General features: G+C 52.7%; 1 protein-coding gene across 1 annotated transcript in view; it reads left to right on the top strand.

Annotated features, from left to right (window-relative positions):
- Positions 1 to 1,098: 1,098 nt before the first annotated feature.
- SLC5A10 (solute carrier family 5 member 10) overlaps positions 1,099 to 12,255 on the top strand; it is a 38,070-nt gene continuing 26,913 nt past the window's right edge. The window contains exons 1-7 of the mRNA XM_085074386.1: positions 1,099 to 1,506; positions 2,545 to 2,616; positions 3,212 to 3,316; positions 3,918 to 3,977; positions 4,142 to 4,246; positions 9,266 to 9,371; positions 10,955 to 11,035. Of these exons, the coding sequence (XP_084930512.1) occupies positions 1,396 to 1,506; positions 2,545 to 2,616; positions 3,212 to 3,316; positions 3,918 to 3,977; positions 4,142 to 4,246; positions 9,266 to 9,371; positions 10,955 to 11,035 (640 nt within the window). The 5' untranslated portion in view covers positions 1,099 to 1,395. The remainder of the gene's footprint in view (positions 1,507 to 2,544; positions 2,617 to 3,211; positions 3,317 to 3,917; positions 3,978 to 4,141; positions 4,247 to 9,265; positions 9,372 to 10,954; positions 11,036 to 12,255) is intronic.

Genomic DNA, 12,255 nt, shown 5'->3' with positions numbered 1-12,255 from the left:
AAACAGTGGTGGAATTGATGAGCGTTTAGAGGTTGTTTGGTTTAATCTTTCCATCATGTCCTACAAATGAGTATAAAGCTTTTGGCATGTTCAGAAGTGAAAATTAACCTTTGTTGACACCGTTTCTATGTTGGAGACAAACTTCCAAGGACTTTGGAGGGTTCGTTGACTTTAAAGGATAAAACCAGGTGTTCTCCTTAATGTTAATGGATACACCAGGCTGACTTATTGACACGTGTGGGTATTTTGGATGTGTTAATGCAGGTCAAATTCCAGCTGAGCATTGAGGGGGAAGGTCAGTTCCTCTCACGGATGTTCAGAGCTGCTCCTTGTGGTGCCGCGGTTTCTTCAAAGAGAGGAGAATTGCTGACCTGACTCAGTGATGGGCATATTAACTGCACTGTGTTTATTTTATTAGACCTTGTGGAAGCATTCTGCAGCTTGGGAACAAGCCAGCCAAGCATCCAGCGCAGCAAACTGATGGCTAAGTACCCAAAATCATGGGATTCTAAGGTGGTTTCCTGTGCCTGTCTCATGTTGGCCTTTGGAGGAATTGCTGTGTCTTCCTTTCTCCACACCTCCCTGACAGGAGGGTACAGCCAGGGGGGAGTTGGTTTTTACTCCCAGGTAACAAGTGACAGGTCAAGAAGAAACAGCCTCAAGTTGCACCAGGAGAGATTTAGGTTGGTCTTAGGAAAAATTTAATGGAAACATTTGTCAAGCATTGGAACAGGCTGCCCAGGGCAGTGGTGGAATCACCATCCCTGGTGGGATCTAGAATCTGTATAGATCTGGCACTTGGGGACGTGGTTTAGTGTTAACATGAGAGTTCTGGGTTCACTATTGGGCTGGATCTTAGAGGGCTTTTCCAGGCCAAATGATTCCATGATTCTATGATCTCTTCAATGGGGGTTTTTCCTGGTCAGCCCTTGGTGCTGTTCCAGGCTCCACATTGGGCATTCACCCAATTTCTGTTTGATTTTTGCTTTAAAACACAGAAATCCCCAGACTATGCCTAGTTTCATGCAATGGAATTATGGTATTGAGGAGGGCTCAAGAATTTGGGAGCAAACTCACTCCATGAGGCTGGATTGCTGGTGCATTGATGGTATTGGAGTGGTGGAAAGAGGGAAACACGTGAGGCATCACTCACATTTTTCAACACTGCTCATTTGTGACACCAAAATCAAACAGTTTGGCTCCCTGGGGAGTGTAGAGAGGGGGGAGGCAGTGGAGGCCAGGCTGCCCATCCAGGCACCTTTGGAAGCACAATTTCTTCAGCTGGGCTGTTTAATGATAAATGCCCCTTTTTTATTTATTAATAAATAACTGCTAACGAGTTACTGATTCAATGACTGTCCCTGTGAGGCTGAGGATGAAGAAGGAGGCAGAGGAATGATGGAGCTCAATACCACTGGAGCTTTTACCCCCTCAGAGCAGTTCAGCATTGCTGACATTGTTGTTGTAGTGGTTTATTTTGCCTTAAACGTTGGCGTGGGAATATGGGTAAGAGTCTTTTGTTCCTTGCTGCTTTCGTGTTTGAATAGGTTTTCTTTTCAGGGCTGGCTTTTCTGAGTGGAATATTTTGAATGCCTATCTTATTTTCTTGTAGTTTTCACTTGGGTGTTTTTTTGTGTTGTGCTGTGTGGAATCAGCCTGGGAGAGCTGGGGGTGTTCACCTGGAGAAGAGAAAGATCTGGAGAGACCTTAAAGCCCTTTCCAGTGCCTAAAGGGGGTCCAAGAGAGCCTGGAGTGACAGGACAAGGGGGAATGGCTTCCCATTGCCAGGAGACAGGGTTAGATGGGATATTGGGAAGAAATCATTCCCTGGGAGGGTGGGGGAACCCTGGCACAGATTGCCCGGAGAAGCTGTGGCTGCCCCTAGATCCCTGGAAGTGTCCAAGGCCAGGTTGCACGGGGCTTGGAGCAACCTGGGATAGTGGAAGGAGTTTGGAACAAGATGAGCTTTAAGATCCCTTCCAATCCAAACCATCCTGGGATTCTGTGGCTTGCTCTGTTTTGTACAAACCCTCTGCCCCTTTCACCCGCTATGGAAAGGCTCCTATAGCCTGGGAACGAGGTGGAATTAACCATGGCACAAATCTGTCCCCCAGCCTCTGTCTGCTGGGTGTGAGCAGCTCTCCCCCTTGTCTATTACAGGGTGTTGAGCCAAATGCCCTGATAACAGCTCTGATAACAGAAACAACCCTCATCTACAGCAGTTTCAGACAAATCCCATTTATTCTGCGTTGCAGAAAAGTCCTGGCCAAAGCTGGGCTCTGGTAGCCAACCTGTCTGCTGGGGATGGCACCAGGACAGGCACATCCTCCATCCTTCCCCCTCTCCAGGTGCTTCCTTTGCTATTCATGGCTCCAGGTACTTGGGGTGCAGCCACTGTTTCATGTAATTAAGCTCTAGTTGCAGAGCTCCCATTAATTATCGAGTCTCCTGTCTCTTGGCTTCTTGTCTGGGAGTCTTGGGTCCTGGTGACTTGTCTGGGTTTTTAGGGAAAGGGTGCTCTGTGCTGATCTTTCCTCCTCCCAGTCTACCTGCAGGGTGAGCAGGAACACTGTCAGTGGCTATTTCCTTGCTGGAAGAGACATGACCTGGTGGCCAGTAAGTACAAACCTCAGTCCCTCTTGTGACACCCTGTGACACCATCTCCACCATTCCTGCATGCTCTGGCTGATTCCAACAAACTGTGGGTGTCCCAATATTTTTTCCCCCTCTTATTTCTGTATGATCTTGACAAACTGGCTGCAGGTCCTTCCTGTGTCTGGCACTGGCTCCTTGCACAGGGCCGCCTTCAGCAGGATGTGTGGCCATTGTGGCAAACACGGTAGTGTGTGGCTCATCCTCATCCTCCTGAAGACAGGAAAATCAATTCCAAACCCACCAGGGATGTCCAGATAACCGGCCTAGCGGGAGCATCATGTGCAGCTCGCTGAATTTTATGTGATAAAGGATTTTCTTGCTAAATACACACACATCCCTCATCCCACATGGGGACTCTTTGGCCACACTTTACTTTTAGCAGCGACAGGGATGACCATGCCCTGCTCCTCCACTTCAGACCTCCTTTTTCCACCTCCTTTTCCCGAGTTATCCCCTGGGGAAGCACCAAAGCAGGTCCAGCTGGCACGGCAGCCGTGCCAAGGCGTTGGGGCTCAGCACCTGCAAGCGCCTGCAGCCTCTCCCGTGCTCCCCGCAGATCGGCGCCTCCCTGTTCGCCAGCAGCGAAGGCTCCGGGCTCTTCCTCGGCCTGGCCGGGACCGCCGCTGCCGGGGGAATCGCTGTCGCCGGCTTCGAGTGGAATGTAAGAAATGTGTCGTGTCGTGTGATTAAGGCAATGAGTTCTGTCGCAGCAGATGGACCATTTCACAGTCTCGAAAGGTTTGGGAGGAGCCGTGCAGGGGGTAATTAACACAATCCTGCTAGCTCAGCTTGGCCAGTGTCTAATGCATGTACGGTGAGGCTGGAGTCAGTTCAGCTCCACGTGCTCAGGGAAAAGGGCATTTTGGAGCAGAGTTTCTAATCCAGTCCCTGCAGGTCCTGAGGGGACTTGAGTGAATAGGTCACCCATTCCCTGCTTCCCCACATGTTGTATCCAAAGTCCTTGGGTCCCGAAGGAAAAAAAAAAATAAAAATTGACTTTGTGTGATGCGCAAGAAGTGGGTGGGAAATGTCCAGTCAGGAGCTGAAGGGCTGAGGGGAGTAGGTTCCTGCTGGCAGGGGGGTGTCCACCATGACCCCATACCCAAAAGGGTATCAAGGGTGTCTGAAGCCATTTGTGGGTGTAAATGTGCCCTTGAGGGTGAGCCACGGCTGGGCCAGAAGCAGGGACAGGGTTTAGGACTGCAGTCAGCGTTGAGCTGCAGCAGAATCCATGTTTTTTTCTGGCTCTTTCTTCCTGACAGGCAACTTACACTCTCTTGGCACTGGCCTATGTGTTTGTGCCCATCTACACCTCATCTGGGGTATGTACAGCTGCCCTGAGCCTGCTGTGGGCAGTGTGCCCTTGGACAGTTCCCCTGCTCCCAGAAATCCTGCCCTGGGAATAACGCTGTCCCCTTGCCCTCCCAGCACCATCCCAGGAGGATGGGGCCTGGACAGGGCAGTGATGGCTCTCCCTCCCTGGCAGATTGTCACAATGCCTGAGTATCTCCAGCGGAGGTTTGGAGGGGAGAGGATCCGGGTGTACCTTTCCAGCCTGTCGCTCCTGCTCGCCATCTTCACCAAAATCTCGGTGAGTAGCCCCCACCTCAACTCTGTGATAAATCCAGGATTTATTTCCAGCTATCAGAAGGCTGTTTCTGGGCTCAAACCTTGTGTAGCTAAACAGGAGGGGAGCAGGTGCTGCAGGATGCTCCAGGAAGGAGTGGGACAAAAAGTGGGAATTTGTGGGCAGATGCTGTCTGTGGCACCCCAGGAGTTCATAGGTAGATCCAGCAGTGATGGTCCTTTCCAGGTGGCCTTGATGGATGCGTGGCTGTCTGTCAGGATTCCCAAACTTGCCTTGCATGGGTGAAAAGTGCTCAGAGGTTGGGCTGTATTGCCTGGGTTTGTCTCCATGCTCTGGCAGCAATGTTTTCTGGCATTCCCGAGGGACCTGGCAGAGCCAAGGATTGAACTGGGAATGTATTCATTCCTTTGAGGCACATGAGGGAAGGAAGCATTGCTGCAGCTAGAAGATATTCAAGCCTGTACAGAAAGTGCCTGGTTTCCAGGCACTTTTCCACAGGGATGTTTTCCCCTCGTTTTAACCTCATTCACAAATCCCCGTGTGCAGCCTCTGCTCACGCTGCTAACCATGGGAAGAGTTTATCCAAGGTAAAACAGCTCCAGAGCCTGTGATACCAGGTCTAGGGCAAGCAGGAGAGAGCTGGGCACAGACAGCCCTGGGGGGCTGGAGACAGCGAGACAGAGATCAAGAGCAAAGAGCTCAGAAAAGCTGGAGAGAAAACCTGCCGGAGGGAGCAGTCCTGCTCTGATGGAACAGGTGGATCTGACCTGGGCTCTGCCAGGGCTAAAAGCAATGTGCTTTTGCAGGTGGCTGGCTGCAAGAAAAGTGCTTTTGCATGAGCAGAGGCTGTCTGAGGTAGGAGGGGCACTGCTGGCGCCCACATCGAGGCGCTCAGCCTCTGTCTCTGTGTTCAGCAGCATCTCTGGATGTGCCATTGCTCCCTGCACGGCGTTTCTGCAGCCCCAGGCCCTCGGCTGAGCTGTGGGGGATCCTCTGGCTGTCCCTCCGAGGGATGTGGAGGATGGAGCAGCCCAAAACCAGGGATCTCCGTGCACATCTCTCAGTGCTTCATGTAAAGGGAGAGGCTGCATCTGCCTCAGACGGATGTGAATCCCTAACTTCAGGAGAGCCCTGTCTGCCCCTCCTGAGCTGCTCTCTGACCCTGGGCAAGGCACTGTGCTTTGGGTTTAACAGGCGGGATGCAGGGACATGGCAGCCCTCTCCACATGCTCAGGACTTCCAGAGTGACACAGGTGACACTGGTGACTGTTGCTGCAGTTGTTCCCTTTATTTCCCCCCACAAAACCATGCCCTGTCCTGCTGGAAGGCATTCTTCCATATAACTAATATTCCTTATAGTCATATATGGTGTTGAAAATCCTACAGCATTGTGCCTGAAATTGTCTTGGTAGCTTTTGGGGCACGAGTTTAGTTTGCAAGTTTGGACAGTGACACGTGGATTATTCTCTGATTATCCTGATATCCAGTGAACTGTTGTCACTCACTCCCCTCCTGTCACAGCTCTCTCCTGTTCCCAGCAAAGACCCAGGAGGAGCTCGAGGGACATGCTGGAGCATGTGTGTCTGTGGTCTCTGGTTCTGTGACCTGTGGGATTCACACAGATCCTTCCTGGCATTTAAAAGGAAATGAAGCTGGGATAGGATTTCTGCTGGGATAATTTGTTCTTGCTGGTCTGAATTTGAAGAAGGAGCTCACTGGTAGCTTGATGTTGTCCTTCATTCTCTTGCTAGGCATCCACCCCTGTTCCCTCTTCTCTTAACAAATGATGTCCTACTAACCCATGGGGACATTCTTGCTCCCCTTGGTTTCCAGCCTCTCCATGGCTTTTCCCAGAAGGGATGGATGTCCTACAAGCTCTTTCTTGGCTCAGGAGGTGGTTTGGTGTCACCTCTTGCCTAACACCAGAGGACCCTGCAGGTGACCCCTGCGCAGTGCCTGCTCCCATGGGAACCTTTGCAGCTCTCCAGGCCCTTCTCCACACAGCCTTGTGTTTGGAGCTCCTTGGAAACTCCCAGACTCCTCTTCCTGAGCCTTTCCTCAGCCAGTGCTGTCATTTCTTTGGTCTGCTGAGCTTTCTCTGATCTCTGAGTCAGGCAGGATGCAGCAGAAGAGAAATCAGGCTAATAAGGGGATTATCTTGGCATCTGGCTCCATTCACAGTAAATCCTAGAGACAATGGCTGTTTCCAGCAGTGGGTTGGGATGAGTGTCTGCAGACACGCGGGGTGTTGCCAAACTGGCCCGATGTCCCCATCGCTGCTGGTGGCCGCAATGGGGAGTGTGGGAGGGAGGTGTGAAACTCGGAGCAATTAGGCAGGGCTGTGTCCTCAGGGGTTCCTTTGGTCCTTGCTGGGGGCTGCCTCAAAACCCAGGATTATCCGGGCTTTTCCTGCCTCCTCTCCCTACAGACGTTGTGTTTATGGATGGATTTTTACTCCACGTTCTCCCACGCTGAGACACTGCATCAGTGCTTCTCCCTCAGCTCTTTTTGTTTAGCAGGGGGGATGACAGACCCTCCTCTCCTGGAAATCTCCTACTGGTGGACCCCAACCTCCCACATTTCACGGAAGGGTGCAGCAGGGCAGCCCAAAATCCTGCTGGGAGATGGTGTCCCACCCAGCCAAGAACATGTGAGGAGTTGCACAGGCGTCCTAGGCTTGGCAAAGAGCCCCTGGAGACTCCTCTGTACCCTGGGTAACTCGTTCTACCGAGGTTCTGGCTTCACCAATTGTTAATCCCAAGCTGGCTCCAAAGCCAGCTTTTATTGGGAAGGCTTTAGCGACAGTTGGGTAAGAACAAGTTTCCAAGTGAGGTCACTGGTTGAGGCAGGGATCTCTGGATTGTGAAGCCTGACTTCAAAGGCTTCTCCTCTCCTCTTAAGGTTGAAAGGACTTATTTTATGAATAGGTCATGCCTGGTTTTAATTAGCTTGTTTTTGTATTTGGGATGTCTTATTAATGCCTTGGTCACATGTGCTTTTATTTTTTCCCACCCTTGCAGAATTACCAGGAAGGGAGGTGGAGATACCTCTGCTTCCTCATAGCAAAGGCTTCGACTCATTTGCAGACGACTGCAAAAATGATTAAGCATTGAGAAAGCCAGGAGAAGCAATGATGAAATATCTTGTCCAGGCTGAACCTTCCAGCTGGGCTGTGGGGAAGGGGGAGAAAATCATGGTGGGGAGAAATCTTCCTGGCTGATGCTGACATGACGAGTGATGGATCCCTCTGAGGGACGTGAGGAGCTCTGGAAAACACCAAGGATGCTTGGCTGGCACTGTGCTAGGAAGGCTTAGAATATTTTGGGTTCCCACTTCGGGTTGTGATGGGAGGAGGTGGCTGAGGGCCCTTTGGTTGGGGCTTTTCTGCCTTGTCACTGAAGCTTATGCTGTGTGAGGTGTTCAGTTGTCCTCTTGTGGGGCTGCTCAGGGGTATGCAGCTGGGGTTGGACTGTGTTTGTAGTGGGAGGAACCACTGGTGGAGGTCATGGCATGGTTGCCCATGAGTTGGCTCCTCTTCAAGAGGTCATTCCAGGGCTGAATTCCTTCTTGGTGTTGATGAGGACTCTCCCAGACACATGGCCAATGCTAAGTGCAGCTGAGGACATGTAGTACCTCCCTTGGGAATGCCAGGCATGACTGTGGTGTGAAGCCTGGTCCAGATGCATGGAACAGGCCCTGAATTAGGATCCTCAAGATCATGGTGTAAGTGCTTTCCTGGCTAGTTCGATTTGATTTAACCCAGGTTGTGTCTGACATTGTGGGCTCACGTGTGCTGAAGCTGGATTTGTGTTCAGCTCTGGGTTTTGGGCTGACAAACCCTCCTGGGCAGCTCCCACCTCTGCCCTGCCATTGCATGATCCTGCCTGGCCCCTCTCCATCATCCAGTGCTGATCCCCAGCTCCATGTGGGAATATGCTGGAGCAGAGCAGGAGGAGGAAGGGCAGAGCTGGGGCAAGGAGGGGTGATATGGGAAATAAAGCTGCCCAACACCTTCCTAATCCCAAGCGACTGCTCCCACATGACGGGGCAAGGCAGCCGTGCTGCTGGGGGATGGTTGCTGGGAGGTGTGTGAGGAGATGTCAAATCAGAGCTGCTCTCTTGGCTGTGGGAACTCGTCACAGCCCTGGGCCAGGGTGTGGAGTCAGCTCTTCTTGCCTCTTCCTGCCCCTTCTGGCCTCATTCCCTTCTCCAAACAAGGGTTTTGTGAAGATGCCCCAGCTGAGCGCTGGAGATGGCTGAGCTCAGCTGCGGGTGGAGACATGGTGGTGGCACTGCCACTGTCACTGAGCCTGGTCCTGTCCTCCCATGGCATCGCTGCTTCTGTTGAAGGAGGTGCCTCAGCTCTGAGCTCTGCACTAGATCTCATTTCCACAAGACTGTGACCACCCCCAGGAGGGGACAATGACAGCTGAGGGTCCCTGCTCTGCTCCCTGGGGCTGAGGGCAGGTGGTCTGTGGCACAGCCACCCCCTGGGACCCTGGGCTGCAGGAGTGTCCTCCTGGCATGTGCCATGGGATGTCAGAGAAGGCTCCATGGAGATCTGAATGTGGCTTTCCAGTACCTGAAGGGCTTCTAAAAAAGAGGGAGAGTGACTTTTTACATTGGCAAATGGTGATAGGACAAGGGAATGGTTTTAAAGTAAAAGAGGAGAGATTTAGATTGGATACAAGGAATAAAATTCTTCCCTGTGAGGGTGGGAAGGCACAGGCATAGGTTGCCCAGAGAAGCTGTGGCTGCCCCTGGATCCCTGGGAGTGTTCCTGGCCAGGTTGGACAGGGCTTAGAGCAACCTGGGATAGTGGAAGGTGTCTCTGCCCATGGCAGGAGCTGGAATGGGATGATCCTGACTGTCCTTTCCAACCCAAACCACCCCAGATTTCCAGGTCCTCAAGGTACCCACAGAGCTGGCTGTGTCCCTGCTGTGTCACCCTTACAGCAGCCCTGGCTGCTGGATGTCACCTGTCACCTCTCCCAGCTTCCACGTTTCCTTTTCCCCACACAGATAGACCTGTACACAGGAGCTCTCTTCGTGCAAGTGTGCCTGGGCTGGGACCTTTACCTGTCTACTGTCCTCATGCTGGTGGTCACAGGGCTCTACACCATTGCAGGTGGGTAGCTCAGAATCTGCTGGCCTCCATTTTTCTTCTTGCACACCACTTACCCTTCTGCTTTTATTTAATTATTGTGATTTTTCACTTCTGGAAGGTTTTTAGGGGTTTATATCAGTGGGGTTCATGTCCTGCCCCATCCTGCCAGGATCTGAGCAGCTTTCTGGAGCAGCAGCTCAGTGATGACTCAACCCACGACCTCTCCTTTGTCATTACACCTTTTCATTTGTAATAACTCCTCCTCCACCACTGCTTAAGCCCTTTCCTGTATATGTTCCTATTTGTACCAGCAATAGTCAGGGCTTCTCCTATTATAGGATTATTATTGTGGAATCTCCAACCTGAGAGCCATTGACCCAGCTCCTTGCCCTCCCTCTTGCCCTGCCCTCAGTGCAGCCTCTTGCCCTCCCTTCACAAAACTTTCAGGAATATTTCTTGGCTGCCCTTCCCTCTTGTGGGAACTGCTCTTTTTTTACAGGGTCAACCCATATGGTGGTTCTGAGATCCAGAGGTGATGAGGGATTGGCAGCTGTGGGTTCCTGGCTCCCAGCCCCTCTCTCAGACCATGGGACAGTGAATCCCTGCCAGCCCTTTGGGTTATTATTTTGGCTGGGACATTCCCTCCCCTGGTAGTGCCACTGGAGACACCCTGCAGTGAATTCCCCCTCGTTATCTCATCCTGGCCATCCAAATGGGAAACAGTTGGAAGTGGATCCACAACAGGGTGGATTTTGCAAGACTTTGGTTTCAAGCAAATCCCATCTCGGGTTTTTCCTGCCCACAAGGCTTGTTGTGATGTGAGGCACCTCGTGAGCTCAGCCAGGTGTGATCATTGCATCACCCTGATCCCGAAAACATCCCTGCAAATCCCAGGCATGGCTGGGGATGTGCAGCCCTGACTTCTCAGGATGTGATTCAGTGACTGGGCTTGAAACTGCTTCAATTTTTGGCCCATTTTTTAAAAATTCTGCTACTTTTTAATGCTTTTGCTCATGTGCTGAGTGATTGATTCTGGCTGGGTATGCAGGTCTGGGGTTTGCAGCAGGTCTGGAGGGAGGGCTTGGGATGGATGGGGACAAACACTGGATGGCCAAGGGGGACCCTGCTAAGCACCAGGTGCTGGTAAAATAAAACTGTAGGGTTGGGAAGAGAGCTGAGGGGTGTACTGAGGGGAGACTGGGATTTTGGGAGAGGTGGGATGAAGGTGAGATCCATGTCCTGGATGTGATCTGCTGCTGGGGCACCCAAAGAGCTGGGGGTGGCTGTGTCCTCCTGCTTGCATGGAGGGTTGCATCTCTCCTCTCCAGCCACCCCTTGGCTCCCCTTCCCAGCCCCTGCTGAGGCTGCAGCCCCTGTGGCTCTCAGCTGTGCTCTCCTACCCTGCTTTGAGGCTGCTGTCCCCCCATGGCACCAAACCCACCGAGGAGCTGCTCCCCCTTCCCACTGGAGCTCCCCTACCACAGTCAGCAGGACAGGTGGTGACAGGAATGTCCCTGCAAGCATGGCAGTTTTATTGGGGTTTTCTGACTGCTCCAAGCCTGAATCCAGCAGCACTTCCAACACTGTGTCTTCCTCCTGTGCAGGGGGGCTGGCGGCTGTCATCTACACGGATGCACTGCAGACAGTCATTATGGTGGTGGGAGCCACCATGCTGGCAGTGAAAGGTAAGAGGTGGGGTGGCACAGATCCATCCAGGGGGACCCTCTTTGCCCAGCTGGGTGGTCTTGGAAATAAATATTCAGCCTGAGTAATCTGGTGGCCAAGATGCCCAGCAGGACTCCGATCTGTGGCAATCAGCTTCATAAAATCTGTGGTCCCCATGTGTCCCCTCCACCACTGTGCTTGTCCTGTGTGCCATTCCACCAGGGCAGGTGCCATGAAGGTGGTGCAGGTGCCATGCCCCTGGTGCTGCTCCACCTGAGGCTGTCCCCTGCCCTGGTGACATTCCTGTGGACACCACTGCTCCTCATGTTTGTGTCTCACTCTGATCAAGGATTTGACAGCAAAGCAGAATTCCCAGCTCTGCTCCAGGTGTTTTGGTGGGGTCTCCAGGCAGGATTCCCAGAGCCCAGGGACGTGTCTGGCAGAAGGTGGTGCTGGAACAAGGCACTGCTGCAGGGGTGGGATGGGGATCATGGTCCTGCTCTGGGTTGGAGCGAGGGTGGTTCATGCCCAGCCCTTCCTGAACCCTCAGCACTGTTGTGTCTCCTCATTTTCAGCCTCAGAGCATCCTTGGGAGGCTGGGAGCTTTCATCAGCCTGGCTCTGCCATCCGGGCTCTTGGCCCTCAGGAGCAGGAAGCAAAAAGTCAGGTCACAGCTTCAAAGGCAGGTGTTTAACTACAGAGGATGATTTCTAGAGGCACTCCTGAGGTGATTTCCACCATCTCCTGGGGCAGGCTGCTTCGGCAGGTAGGCAGGAAAGGCTCTGACCCAGAGCTGTGGAGGTGGGAGCAGCCCCAGCCTGGTCCTGTGCCAAAGCAGAGCCCTGGATGCAGCAAGGCATATTTACAGAAGTCAGATGAAAGGACAGAGACTTTGTGGAGAAGGGACAACAACACTGAACCACCCCAGCAGCAGCACAGAGCTGCTCCAGGCAGAGGAGGACTTTGCCTGTTGGGGCAGATCAGAGCAGTGGCCGCAGCCTGTGTGAGACACAATGCCTGGATGTTGGGAATCGTTGTCTGGAGCTGTCCTTGGGGCTCTCTGAGGCTTGTCTCTGCCGGGTGCAGCTGTGCAGAGGAGCCAGAGGAGGAGGGCAGGTAGGCAAAGCCTGGAAAATCCCCTCGGGCAGCTGCAGAGCCCAGTTTGTTTTGGCTTTGCTGCCTGCAAACGTGGCACGGTGTTTGCAGGGAGCTGAGGGTGCCTGGCAGAGGGGATGATCCA

This window comes from Lichenostomus cassidix, chromosome 14 (genome assembly GCF_008360975.1).
Source record: "Lichenostomus cassidix isolate B80296 chromosome 14, HeHo_3.0, whole genome shotgun sequence".
In the NCBI taxonomy this organism is placed as follows: Eukaryota; Metazoa; Chordata; class Aves; order Passeriformes; family Meliphagidae; genus Lichenostomus; species Lichenostomus cassidix.
Note: the sequence above shows the minus strand (reverse complement) of the source record. Positions and strands in the feature narration are given on the sequence as shown.